We start from the raw sequence: 14502 nt of genomic DNA, 5'->3' as shown, positions 1-14502 counted from the left end.
CCCACATACAAGATACACTGCACCCCCATACAAGATGCACTGCACCCCCATACAAGATACACTGCGCCCACATACAAGATACACTGCACCCCCATACAAGATGCACTGCGCCTCATACAAGATACACTGCGCCCCATACAAGATGCACTGCACCCCCATACAAGATGCACTGCGCCCCATACAAGATGCACTGCGCCCCATACAAGATGCACTGCGCCCCATACAAGATACACTGCGCCCCATACAAGATGCACTGCACCCCCATACAAGATACACTGCGCCCGTATACAAGATGCACTGCACCCCCATACAAGATGCACTGCACCTCCATACAAGATACACTGCGCCCCATACAAGATACACTGCAGCCCCATACAAGATACACTGCACCCCCATACAAGATGCACTGCGCCCCCATACAAGATGCACTCCGCCCCATACAAGATGCACTGCACCCCCATACAAGATACACTGCGCCCGTATACAAGATGCACTGCACCCCCATACAAGATGCACTGCACCTCCATACAAGATACACTGCGCCCCATACAAGATACACTGCAGCCCCATACAAGATACACTGCAGCCCCATACAAGATACACTGCAGCCCCATACAAGATACACTGCACCCCCATACAAGATGCACTGCGCCCCCATACAAGATACACTGCTCCCCATACAAGATACACTGCACCCCCATACAAGATACACTGCGCCCCCATACAAGATACACTGCGCCCCCATACAAGATACACTCCGCCCCATACAAGATACACTCTGCCCCATAGAAGATGCACTGCGCCCCATACAAGATGCACTGCGCCCCATACAAGATACACTGCACCCCCATACAAGATACACTGCACCCCCATACAAGATGCACTGCACCCCCATACAAGATGCACTGCGCCTCCTTACAAGATGCACTGCACCCCATACAAGATACACTGCGCCCCATACAAGATGCACTGCGCCCCATACAAGATACACTGCGCCCCATACAAGATACACTGCACCCCCATACAAGATGCACTGCGCCCGCATACAAGATACACTGCGCCCACATACCTGATACACTGCACCCCCATACAAGATGCACTGCGCCCCATACAAGATGCACTGCGCCCACATACAAGATACACTGCACCCCCATACAAGATGCACTGCGCCCCATACAAGATACACTGCTCCCCATACAAGATACACTGCTCCCCATACAAGATACACTGCACCCCCATACAAGATACACTGTGCCCCATACAAGATACACTGTGCCCCATACAAGATACACTGCGCCCCATACAAGATACACTGCGCCCCCATACAAGATACACTGCGCCCCCATACAAGATACACTGCACCCCCATACAAGATGCACTGCACCCCCATACAAGATACACTGCAGCCCCATACAAGATACACTGCACCCCCCATACAAGATACACTGCGCCCCATACAAGATACACTGCACCCCCCATACAAGATGCACTGCACCCCCACACAAGATACACTGCACCCCCCATACAAGATACACTGCACCCCCCATACAAGATACACTGCGCCCCATACAAAATACACTGCGCCCCATACAAGATACACTGTTCCCCATACAAGATACACTGCACCCCCATACAAGATACACTGCGCCCCATACAAGATACACTGCGCCCCATACAAGATACACTGCGCCCCATACAAGATACACTGCGCCCCATACAAGATACACTGCACCCCATACAAGATACACTGCGCCCCCATATAAGATACACTGCACCCCCATACAAGATGCACTGCGCCCCATACAAGATACACTGCGCCCCATACAAGATACACTGCACCCCCATATAAGATACACTGCACCCCCATACAAGATGCACTGCGCCCCATACAAGATACACTGCGCCCCATGCAAGATACACTGCACCCCCATATAAGATACACTGCGCCCCATACAAGATGCACTGCGCCCCATACAAGATACACTGCACCCCCATACAAGATGCACTGCGCCCCATACAAGATGCACTGCGCCCCATACAAGATACACTGCGCCCCATACAAGATACACTGCACCCCCATACAAGATACACTGCACCCCATACAAGATACACTGCGCCCCATACAAGATACACTGCGCCCCCATATAAGATACACTGCGCCCCCATACAAGATACACTGCGCCCCATACAAGATACACTGCACCCCCCATACAAGATGCACTGCGCCCCATACAAGATACACTGCACCCCCCATACAAGATGCACTGCGCCCCATACAAGATACACTGCGCCCCATACAAGATACACTGCGCCCCATACAAGATACACTGCACCGCCATACAAGATACACTGCGCCCCATACAAGATACCCTGCGCCCCCATACAAGATGCACTGCACCCCCATACAAGATGCACTGCGCCCCATACAAGATACACTCCGCCCCCATACAAGATACACTGCGCCCCCATACAAGATACACTGCGCCCCCATACAAGATACACTGCGCCCCATACAAGATACACTGCGCCCCATACAAGATGCACTGCACCCCCACACAAGATACACTGCACCCCCCATACAAGATACACTGCACCCCCCATACAAGATACACTGCGCCTCCTTACAATGCCTTGTGAAGGAGCTCCTAACGTCTCACAGCTGCATGGATAGCAGGATTCCTGGTGATGATGTCACCGCTGTGCAGCCTCCGGCTCTGTGTAAGCTGTCATTACAAAACCATTCAGCTCCAGTTGCCAGGGCTGCTCCGTAGGGTCACTGAACAGGATGTCAGCTGTGCGCTAAAAAATGTCCAACTCCTTGATACCGCCTTTATATGGAATACTTATTTTTTTTTTATTAATTCCCTGTAGCTATGGCAAATAGAATAACCAATGTTGTATATGATAAAAACAAGGAACACCAAGAGCCCCAATAGTGTAATATGTACTGGTAAATGGTTACTAGATAGAGTAAATATTAATACTCATAAACCAGGGTTACCATTAGGCAACCACTGTAGGCAACCACTGTAAAGGCAGGTGGGGAGATTTTCCTGACCCCCACTCAGGAATAAGAAGTCGCTCTCTGTAGATGAGAAACTGGGGGTTCAACCCTCCACCCAGGGTGGACTCCATATTATGCAGGAGAACAGAGGCGCCAAAAGGATAAAAGGAAGCTAAATGAGCTTAAAAACCAAATTCTTGGTAAATAGAGGAGGTAGTGGTGGACTTACCTCCTCCAAGTAGACACACAACGACTGTAGTAAAGACAGCCAATATATTTTATTTATGAACTCCAAATATGCAACGCGTTTCGCAGGTTTGATCCCGCTTCATCAGGCAATAACAATGGAGCAACAGCTCTGGGGTGCCTGGCTCTTCTACTGACCACATACCACATATACTGTTGCTCCGTTGTTATTGCCTGATGAAGCGGGATTAAACCTGCGAAACGCGTTGCATATTTGGAGTTCATGAATAAAATATATTGACTGTCTTTACTACAGTCGTTGTGTGTCTACTTGGAGGAGGTAAGTCCACCACTACCTCCTCTATTTACTAAGAATTTGGTTTTTAAGCTCATGTAGCTTCCTTTTATCCTTTTGGCGCCTCTGTCCTCCTGCATAATGTTGTATATGAATTCATATCTATAGATTAAAATACCAGCATCATGTGAAAAAGCCATTACTGAAATTGATAAAGGCAAACTGCAAGCTGATAGGACCACTATGAAAAAACTGTGAACTTTAAAATGCATACATATAAGATGTACCTTTGTCCCAGAGTAGAATGCACTATGAAATACTTTCTTCCTATGTCACTGTCATTTACAGTACGGTACGGTAGTAAAAATCTTACAGACAAGTTTTGGAGTAGTACACCTCCTCTTGGGGGATGCTCAGCATTTTCTTCATTTTGAAAAAGCACTGTTGCTCAGTCTAACGGTGTGTACACACTTGACTGATTAATGAAAGATTTTAAACCAATTTTACCCCCTTCCATGTAGTATGAGAGGCATACTCTACACCAGGGGTCTCAAACTCGCGGCCCGCAGGCCATTTGCAGCCCTCGATACAATATTTTGTGGCCCTCGCTGGCAAAAGCTTCCTTACAGTTCGCTTCAGTGCTCCCAAGTAATCCGCCGCATCCCCGCCGCTAAACGAGGGCTGCAGAGCCCCCAAATCGCCCGGGGGGCAATCCGCTGGCATTTCCTGGAAGGGGAAGAGCTATCAGCTTCAGCTCTGCCCCTCCTGACGTCACTCGCCGCACGGATCGCTGCCTCTCCCCGCCCCTCTCTGTGAAGGAAGAGTGGGGGGGCGGGCAGAGGCGGCGATGCGCCGCTATTGTAAAATTCCTTATGCGGCCCAGTCTCATCCTGACTTTGCCTCCTGCGGCCCCCAGGTAAATTGAGTTTGAGACCCCTGCTCTACACAGTCTATTCTATGGAGCTGCACTCCCTATTAGACAGAAATCTTTGCAAGATGCTGCACACACAGATGCTGTACAGACACAAAAGATCAGTATCTGCAAAAGATCTGTTCCTGCCAAAGATCCGTTCCTGCCAAAGATCCGTTCCTGCCAAAGATCCGTTCCTGCCAAAGATCCGTTCCTGCCAAAGATCCGTTCCTGCAAAAGATCTGTTCCTGCAAAAGATCCGTTCCTGCAAAATGCATTCATAGTCTATGAGATCTGCAGATCATCATACACTCCTTGTTTAACAGACATTCATCTGCAGATCAGACAATCATCTGCAGATCTGAAGATCCATCCTGGTGGATCTGATCTGCAGATGAATGTCAGTTAAATGTCAGTTGTATGATGATCTGCAGATATCATAGACTATGAATGTAATTTGCAGGAACTGATCTTTTGCAGGGATTGATCTTTTGCACATACTGATCTGTTGCATGTCTACAGTGGTCTTTGTGTGCAACATCTTGCAAAGATTTCTGTCTGATGGGGAGTTCAGCTCCATAGAATAGACTGTGTAGAGTTTGGCTCTCATACTACATGGAAGGTGGTAGAATTGGTCTATGATCTTGCATTAATCTTTCAAGTGTGTACACACCAGAAGTGCCAGTATAGTGTGCAATTGAGTAGGGAGGTTGATCGACATCTTTGTATATATCGTGTCCAGGTAGTGCTTTTGTAAAGAATAAAGCAAGTAGAAGCTAGAGTTGGGCCGAACAGTTCGCCTGCGAACGGTTCCATGCGAACTTAAGTGGTTCGCGTTCGCGTCCCGCAGGCGAAGTTTTGCGGAAGTTCGGTTCGCCCCATAATGCACCATGAGGGTCAACTTTGACCCTCTACATCACAGTCAGCAGGCCCAGTGTAGCCAATTAGGCTACACTAGCCCCTGGAGCCACTCCCCCCCCTAATAAAAGGCAGGCAGCGGCGGCCATTAAGCTCACTCGTGTGCCTGCGTTAGTGAGAGTAGGGCGAGCTGCTGCAGACTGTCTCTCATAGGGAAAGATTAGTTAGGCTTAGCTTGTTCCTGGCTGCATACCTGTTCTGTTCAGTGAGCCCACCATACCTGTTCTGTTCAGTGAGCCCACTGGATACCTGCATACCTGTTCAGTGAACCTGCCACTGCATACCTGTTCTGTGAACCCACCACTGCATACCTGTACTGTGAACCCACCACTGCATACCTGTTCAGTGAACCCACCACTGCATACCTGTTCAGTGAACCCACCACTGCATACCTGTTCAGTGAACCTGCCACTGCATACCTTTTCTGTGAACCCACCACTGCATACCTGTTCAGTGAACCCACCACTGCATACCTTTTCAGTGAACCCACCACTGCATACCTGTTCAGTGAACCCACCACTGAATACCTGTTCTGTTCAGTGAACCCACCACTGTATACCTGTTCAGTGAACCCGCCACTGCATACCTGTTCTGTTCAGTGAACTCGCCACTGTATACCTGTTCAGTGAACCTGCCACTGCATACCTGTTCAGTGATTCCACCACTGCATACCTGTTCAGTGATTCCACCACTGCATACCTGTTCAGTGATCCCACCACTGCATACCTGTTCAGTGAACCCACCACTGCATACCTGTTCAGCAAACCTGCCACTGCATACCTGTTCTGTTCAGTGAACCCGCCACTGTATTCCTGTTCAGTGAACCCGCCACTGCATATCTGTTGTGTCCAGTGAACCCGCCACTGTATACCTGTTCTGTTCAGTGAACCTGCCACTGCATACCTGTTCTGTGAACCCGCCACTGTATACCTGTTCTGTTCAGTGAACCCGCCACTGCATACCTGTTCTGTTCAGTGAACCCACCGCATCAGTGCGCATACCTGTGCAGTTAAGTGAACCCATCTACCTACGTGAGTGCACGCAGTGTGATATACCACTCCGTGCATACCCGATATGGACAAAACAGGTAGAGGAAGAGGTAGTGCCAGAGCCAGAGGAAGGCCACCCGGCAGGTCTGGGCGCCTAGATGAGTGTCTCGGGGGGCACACCCACGATAATAAGGTCGTTGCCTCATTGTGGTCAGACCAAATTTGATCAGCTGGACAGTCACTGTTCTGTCATTCAGCTACATCAGCCAGGCGACCATTTGGGCTGTAAAGCCACCAAAACCTGCACTCTCGCCATGGTGCGCACCAGTCCAGCACGGCCGTCACTACACAAACAGCTGTTTGCGGTGCGTTACACGGTGAGTTTGGTGTGTCAGTGTGAAGCAGTACTCTAATTACACTACCTGATTGATGTATACCCATGCAAGATGTTTGAAAGCACTTTAGGCCTGTCATTTAGCACTCAATGTGATTTCTGCCCTTAAAACGCTGCTTTGCGTCAAATCCAGATTTTTCCCGGGGACTTTTGGCATGTATCCCACTCCGCCATGCCCCCCTCCAGGTGTTAGACCCCTTGAAACATCTTTTCCATCACTTTTGTGGCCAGCATAATTATTTTTTTTCAAAGTTCGCATCCCCATTGAAGTCTATTGCGGTTCGCAAACTTTTACGCGAACCGAACCTTCCGTGGAAGTTCGCTAACCCGGTTCGCGAACCTAAAATCGGAGGTTCGGCCCCACTCTAGTAGAAGCATGAATTTCTGGCATTATTGTGAAGGTTTCAGTGCCAACAATACAGATAAAGTGCAAATACATTGAGCGAGCTTGTAAAGGGTACCTGAGGTAGCATAATGAAATGAATTGATACTTACCTGGGTCTTCCTCCAGCCCCATGACCTCTGAAGCCTCCATTGTCGCCCGCGCAGATAGCACTACACAGGTGCAGAACACTCTCAGCAATGGGGGCGCAATGGGGGCAGGCATGGCAGAATTACAGAGCCACCGGGGAGGGAAGCGTCAGAGGTCTGGGGGCTTTTTCAGGAAAGTGGGCGGAGTCGCCTAGTTTCTTCCAAGGCCAAAGAGTGCCGGACGTTCATGTTTCTACTTGCCTCATTGCACAACTATCTTGGATGTCCAGAGCACAAAATGAGTTGGATGGGGTATCGCCTTGCCACCACAGCAGCAAAATGTCACTGCTACTCTGGATTCTAATAGATCTGAGTGCCAGCCTACCCCTCTTTGTTTGCTGTTGTAAAGAATAAAGGAAATACTGAGAATCCCCCATAAGAAGATGGATTTGTATTACCTACTGTGGATGACAGTAAAAATAATTCATAGTGCATAGTACTCTGGGAGCAGGGGTGGCTGTAGGAATTTTTTAGTGAGTGTGCCATTCAGGTGCTGGATCCACTGGTGAGGTAGCATAGATAGGTGAGTGTGGCCATACACTAGAAGGTTGGGCGTGGTCATTATTGGTCATGGCCAGTGATCTGCAAACTTGGCTCTCCAGCTGTTAAGGAACTACAAGTCCCACAATGCATTTGCCTTTATGAATCATAACTGTGGCTGTCAGACTCCTGCAATGCATTGTGGGACTTGTAGTTAACTTAACAGCTGGAGAGCCAAGTTTGCAGCTCACTGGCCATGACCATGCTAAAATAAACATGAAATCAGTAACTGTGTTATTCAAAGACAATGGGCCTTTTCAGCAAAACTTTGGATGAAGCCCCTTTCTTTTAATAAAAAGTAATGCCCTAGTTAGTAGTTTCCATACATATGGGAGGGATTAGATACATTCAATTAGAATTCATAGTGGTGCTTTTCTAGGGCTGCGGAGCTACTTGAGGGTGCTCCAGCCCCGGCAATTCCCCCCTGGAGCCGCCCCCTGTCTGGGAAAACTGTGTGTCTTCTATGTACCGTATGTGTTATGAGCGACTGGGTTATACTGTACAATGAGGGAGTATAGTTACAATGACACTTAAAGTGGATCCGAGATAAACTTTTACTTATTGCATAATTGTGTTCCTAATATATAGTTTATAGGGCATTCCTCAAGCCAAATACTTGTTTTGTTTTATTACTCTAATTCCCTATAAACTAAACAAGCCTCGCCCACAGCTCCTTTTGTGCCTTGGCACTGTAGCAAGGGCTTATGGGAGCTCAGTCTGGGCAGGATACTAGCCAGAGATTTCAGAGGCAGAGGGGAGGAGGGTGGAGGAGAGGGGACTGAATTTATACACAGGCAAGCTGATAGCATCTCCAGCCCTCAGCCTGTGACAATGTGACAAACAGAACATGGCTGCCCTCATTGTATCACATGAATAAATAATCATAAACTTTTGAAGCTGTTTGCAGCTAGATATGCTGTGTAAACTATCTAAACTTTAGATAAGATATATAGACAAGTTACTTGTTATAGTTAGTTTTTCATCTCGGATCTGCTTTAACTTTTGTATTTCAGGCTCACAACCCTCTGTACAAAGGAGCCACTTCAACTTTCACCAACATAACCTACCGAGGAAATGCCGACTGAACGCCGTCATTGGACAGAGGACAACGTTATCCTGGCCCGAAATGAATGAAGCCTAAATATGTCATTCCTACTGGTTCTATACACTCGATATTTTAACAGCACAAAGCGGTCTGCAAGATGTGAAGTCTCCTAGTGCTGGCCAATACAGACTTAACTTTGTGCTGAAATATTTTTAAACAAACAAAAAAAAAGATGATCTGGGCCTTTATGAGATTACTGTTACATTTAATGAAGCCTGAATAAAATGATTCCATCCATTCAATTCCAAAGCCAGGTTTGGAGACAAGATGGCTGCTCTGCACTGAGACCTATTTGGCCAATGAGATCCTTCTAGAGGACTGTATGATCTACTGTCAGGAATACATTTCTCAGGAATTGCAATATCCTCAGTGACTTCTGATACCCCACCCTGTAACATCCAGCAGACCCTTGCAGCAGGACTCAGCTTGTTATAGCTACACCTTCATCGCCTGTTAGTATTTCTCTCAACTTCACCAAGCAAGATCTGTAACCTGTTACTGAGCAAAAGAAAACTTGAGTCCCGCCTACCGTACTGCTTTCAGAAGATCAAGCTGTTGGATGTATCTTGCCTTCAATATTTTATATATATGGTCTTTTTTTTTTCTACACATCTAAAGTACTGTGTCCAAGTGCAAGTACAGTATTAGCCGAAAAACATCATATTTTTTTAACCTGATCAAAGTGAAATTAAACTTGAAAATGTATTTTTGATACACGTTAGTAGAGAAGCTGTATGTCTGTGTTAGAACAACTTGCTACTAAAACAATAAGCAGTTGACTGGTGAATTCACTGGAACACTGTGGGTTGGTTGTGCAATCTCTTGTATTTGTGCATAGTGATATTATAGGATCTACTTGGCCTGTTCAAGCTCAGGAAACGGTCATGTGTTGTGATAGCTTCTTTTTTGATGATCGGTTTGGGTGATTGTGTGATGGCAGTACTGGTAGTCACTGTCCACCAGTCTCCCATGTAAATACCACCCCCCCCCCCCCCCCCCCACCCCACCCCACCCCAATTTCCACCTCATTTCATGGAAAAAAAATAACTTTTTCCTCCCCAAGTTCTGAGCATGATATCCTTTAATGTAATTGGGTTGGGCCCAAGCCTAGAAGTAACTAATACAGACATAGGAAGGCGTATCACCACCAATATGGACGTCATTTATAATGCTTTAAAACTGAATTGCAGGATTTCTGGAATTCTGCTTGTATACAGTGCACTGCCCCAACCCAATACTGCCTTGTGAAAGCAGTTTATTACCTGAATATCCGTGATCACATGACCACTGCCTTCCTATGTTCCAAGAATGCAGGTGAGATCTCGTATCCCAAGATATCGGTGTGGCACATGGTCACATGTGGGGGGCGGGGGTTTGGGGAGGGGGGGGGAGGAGGGACAAACTTCTCATCCCATTAATAGTTCAAAAAGTTTAAAGTTCTTATCACACTATCCAAGACCAACATATTCCTTTTGTCTAGACCTGTACTACTTGTCCAGGGCTGTGCAGAGATGTTTATGATTTGTTTGTGTTTGCTATATGTTTACTTTGCATTCTCCTTTACCTCAATGCAGCCAGAAAAGCACTTCAAATGCAGAATAATAAGACATGATGGTATAAAATCCAGGGAAAAGGAAAGCTTGTCAAAATCAACTGCAAATTCAAGTTTACACAGCTCCCTATGATCTCCCTCCAGTCTGCTAGCTGTTATGCTTGTTTATTGTAAAATAACAAAAAACAAAAGAGCCTCTCATAAGCAACCAAAAAAGGCCCACATGTGAGTTGAATGTAGAAAAGACTGGATTATTAAATAACTAGGTTAAAACATGGAGACCTTAGAAAACAATAGGAAGGACCAATTTTGTTGGGATAAAAATATAAACCGACCCCATTCTAAACTAGTAAATAAACTAGCACCCTACATCTTGCTTTAATAGCATTCTGGTATCAGCAGCTGAACTGCACGAGGAGTGGAGATGAACATTTAGTTTATCAAAGACACTTCCTTATTATAAATCAGTGTTCTTCATTTCATAACTGGTATTATTCATTTATATCTCACTGACATCTTCCTCATCACGTTACAGGTTAAAGAGTTACAAACTGTCTCTCAGAGGTACTCACAATCTAATTCCTACCATAAGCACAGTTTAATTACACACACACAACCACACATGTACACATACAACACACACACACCACACACACCACCCACACACACACACACACACACACACACACACACACACACACACACACACACACATCACACACACATCACACACACATCACCCACACACACACACACACACGTACACACGTACACATACACACACACACACACACATACACACCACACCCACACATGTACACATACAACACACACCACCCACACACACCACAGACGCACACCACACACACACACGTACACGAAAAACACACACACAACCGCACACCACCCACACACACCACCCACACACGTACACATACAACACACACACGACCCCCACACAAACACACGTACACATACAACACACGCACACCACACACGCACACCACCCACACACACGTACACCACCCACACACACGTACACCACCCACACACACGCACACCATTCACACACCACACACACACACACACAAATAACGTACACACCACACAGTGAGTGTGCCTTTGACACAGCTGCAGGAAGCTCGGACTAACTTTACTTTTTCAGTATACAATCTTGATTATCCAATAGTTCCACATTTAAGTATTATGAGGGGCTGACTAGCATACTTGTCAAAAGAATATTCAGTCACTCAACATTTCCACTACAATGATTAGTAAAATTGGATAAGGTTGTACAATGAAAACTGTGTAGTGTATGTATGGGCAACTTAAGTGACACCCGGTCCATTGAAGTCTTTTACACACATGAATCAAATGTGGTGGAAATACACTGGATAGTGTACTGGTTAAGGGCTCTGCCTCTGACAGAGGAAACCTGGGTTCAATTATCAGCTCTTCCTGTTAGCCTGCACCTTTTCAGTAAGGAGTTATTAGGCAAGACTTCCTAACACTGCTACTGCCTACAGAGTGCGCTCTAGTAACTGCCTCACAAATGCTTTGAGTCCAACAGGAGGAAAGCGCTGTACAAATATAGGAATTATTATATAGGAATTCTTTAAGCTTTAAAGAGTAACTGTCAGGCTGCAGAAGCTAATTTAAACCTCTATTCTCCTGTGTTAAACAGTTTAGAAGGAAGCCCAAAAGCCATTAGTGAAGATAAAAATCTCAGTTACCTTTGATGTGTGCTTATCAGCAAACTGTTAGACCTAAGCAGGACGCAAGCCGCATACTATACTGCAAAGCATTCTGGGGCCCTCCCCTCGGCTGCTAATGAGACGTTACAGCAGCTTGTGTAATCAGTCAATCTCGGGCAGAGTACACTGCAGGAGTCAGCTATTGTTCCTAGCCACATGGCTCATTAATATTCACTGCACACTGTGTTGTTCAAGTAGGAGCTTATCTGTGATCAGGAAGCAGGCAGGACATGACGACACATTTGACAGAAAAACATGGAGCCTGCCATGAGCTGTCAGGAGCATCTATCTCTGCATATACTATATACAAATTCTGTGAAATCCAAACGTGGACAGTGAAATGCATATGTAATGTAAGTACAGCCAATCTTTAGCTACTGATATATGTGTTTATTTTCTCTGAGACCTTATACCTAACAGCTCCTCTTTAAAGCTTAAATTCTTCAAGCTTTATTTATAAAGAATATTTCTACTGTAACTATATTGATTGCCCCCCACAGGGAAAGTACTCTGATTGGCTGCTTGGCCATTGTAGGAGAAAAACTGATTACAGGGCTCAGGTGTAAACTTAGCATACAGCTCACAACACAAGGTGCCTATTATAAGCAATTGATGTTCTGTTATAGATAGTTTTCCATATATAGTGATCAGTCATGAAGTGGTCATTAAAAGCACATTTTTTTAAGAGAATCTGTAACTAAAAACAATCCCCTAGGGGGTACTCACCTCGGTAGGGGGAAGCCTCTGGATCCGATCGAGGCTTCCCCCGTCCTCCTGTGTCCTACGGCGGTCTTGCTGTGCCCCTCCGAACAGCGGGGATGTAAATATTTACCTTCCTGGCTCCAGCGCAGGCGCAGTATCGGCTCTCCACTCGCAGATAGGCGGAAATAGCCGATCGCTGTCGGCCCACTCTACTGCGCAGGCGCAAGTCTCCTGTGCCTGCGTAGTAGAGCGGACCCGACAGAGATCGGCTATTTCTGCCTATCTCCGTGCGGAGAGCCTCAACAGCGCCCCCACAGGAGCCAGAAAAGGTAAATATTGCGTTCCGCGGGCTGCAGCGAGACCGCCAGGGGATACAGGAGGATGGGGGAAGCCTCGATAGGATCCGGAGGCTTCCCCCACCCGAGGTGAGTACCACCCAGGGGAACTTTTTTTTAGTTGCAGAGTCTCTTTAAATCTGCTATAATTATGTACCTTATGGATTCACAGGCTAAACAATGGCCTTTCTCATATCAATGTACCATGTGGTTACAGGTAGTATAGAGTCTTGTACACATGCCTGACTAAAGTCGGCTGAGGCAGCCAATAACTACCGACTAAGCCATAATAATACGTGTGCACAGAAGCTTGCGACCCCCAACCTGCAAGCAGGGCCGGATTTAAGACAAGGCCACATAGGCCATGGCCTAGGGCACCACAGTATGAAGAGTGGGTGAGCAGCAGGCTATACTAGGGGGAAGGGTCACCTGGCTATCCATACTGACCGGAGGGGTGGTCATCAGATTGTCTGTAAGGAAGGGGGAGGGGGATCATTTGGCTTCTTATATTAGAGAGGGGGGGAGGTCACCAGGATATCTACACTGGAGGGAAGGGGGGTCAACAGGATACCTATACTGGAAGGAAAGGGAGGGGGGTCATCAGGCTATCTATACTGAAGGGGGGCAGCTGCTGACAGTGGCCTTGGGCCGTGCAAAGTACAAATCCAGCCCTGCCTGCAAGCAATGCGCTAGTGGATCAACTCAACCCCTGCAACGGCCAATCCTGTTGTCTATGCCACTCCCTCACCATCACGCATGCGCTGCTCTTCCTTCCCTCTGACCCCCCCCCCCCCAAGAGGATCGAGCCCTGATCCCTATTATATTTGTGTATGCACCTTTATAGCCATGGAACAGTATGACATGAGTGATAAAACACACAGGATGACTGTTTGTACATCGCATCATTCCTGTGAAAGCATTACACTTCACTGTAAGCTGATACCTCTGAACATGATCCATAAGGTAGAAATCCAGCCAAACTTTTTTCGTAGCTTTAAACAGAGTGAGGAAAGCTTAGAATGTCTGGGGGGTTCACAGTGGTCTGCATGGAAAAATCATGTTTTCCGCACGCAAAGCCTCGAACACTCTGTGTGTTCATCTGCATCGCAATGTGTGCAGCTAATGACTGTCAATGAGAAAACGCACATGATGTGCAAATTATGCTAAGTTTTTCCCGCATGCAAAATTTGCATTGAAGTGTAATCCCATCAATTGACATTGGTTTTTAAGCACAAATGCAAATTTGTTTGTGGGAAAAAGGCATGCGATTTTGACAAGTGTAAACCC

At 46.7% G+C, this 14502-nt stretch overlaps 1 protein-coding gene across 1 annotated transcript in view; it reads left to right on the top strand.

Annotated features, from left to right (window-relative positions):
* ITGB3 (integrin subunit beta 3) overlaps positions 1–13053 on the top strand; it is a 148209-nt gene extending 135156 nt beyond the window's left edge. Inside the window, exon 15 of the mRNA XM_068263716.1 lies at positions 8781–13053. Coding sequence (XP_068119817.1) covers positions 8781–8852 — 72 coding nt within the window. The 3' untranslated portion in view covers positions 8853–13053. The remainder of the gene's footprint in view (positions 1–8780) is intronic.
* The last annotated feature ends 1449 nt before the right edge of the window (positions 13054–14502 follow it).

Source organism: Hyperolius riggenbachi, chromosome 12 (assembly GCF_040937935.1).
Source record: "Hyperolius riggenbachi isolate aHypRig1 chromosome 12, aHypRig1.pri, whole genome shotgun sequence".
Taxonomy (NCBI): Eukaryota; Metazoa; Chordata; class Amphibia; order Anura; family Hyperoliidae; genus Hyperolius; species Hyperolius riggenbachi.
The sequence above is the reverse complement of the archived record's forward strand: the minus strand, read 5'-3'. Positions and strand labels throughout refer to the sequence as shown.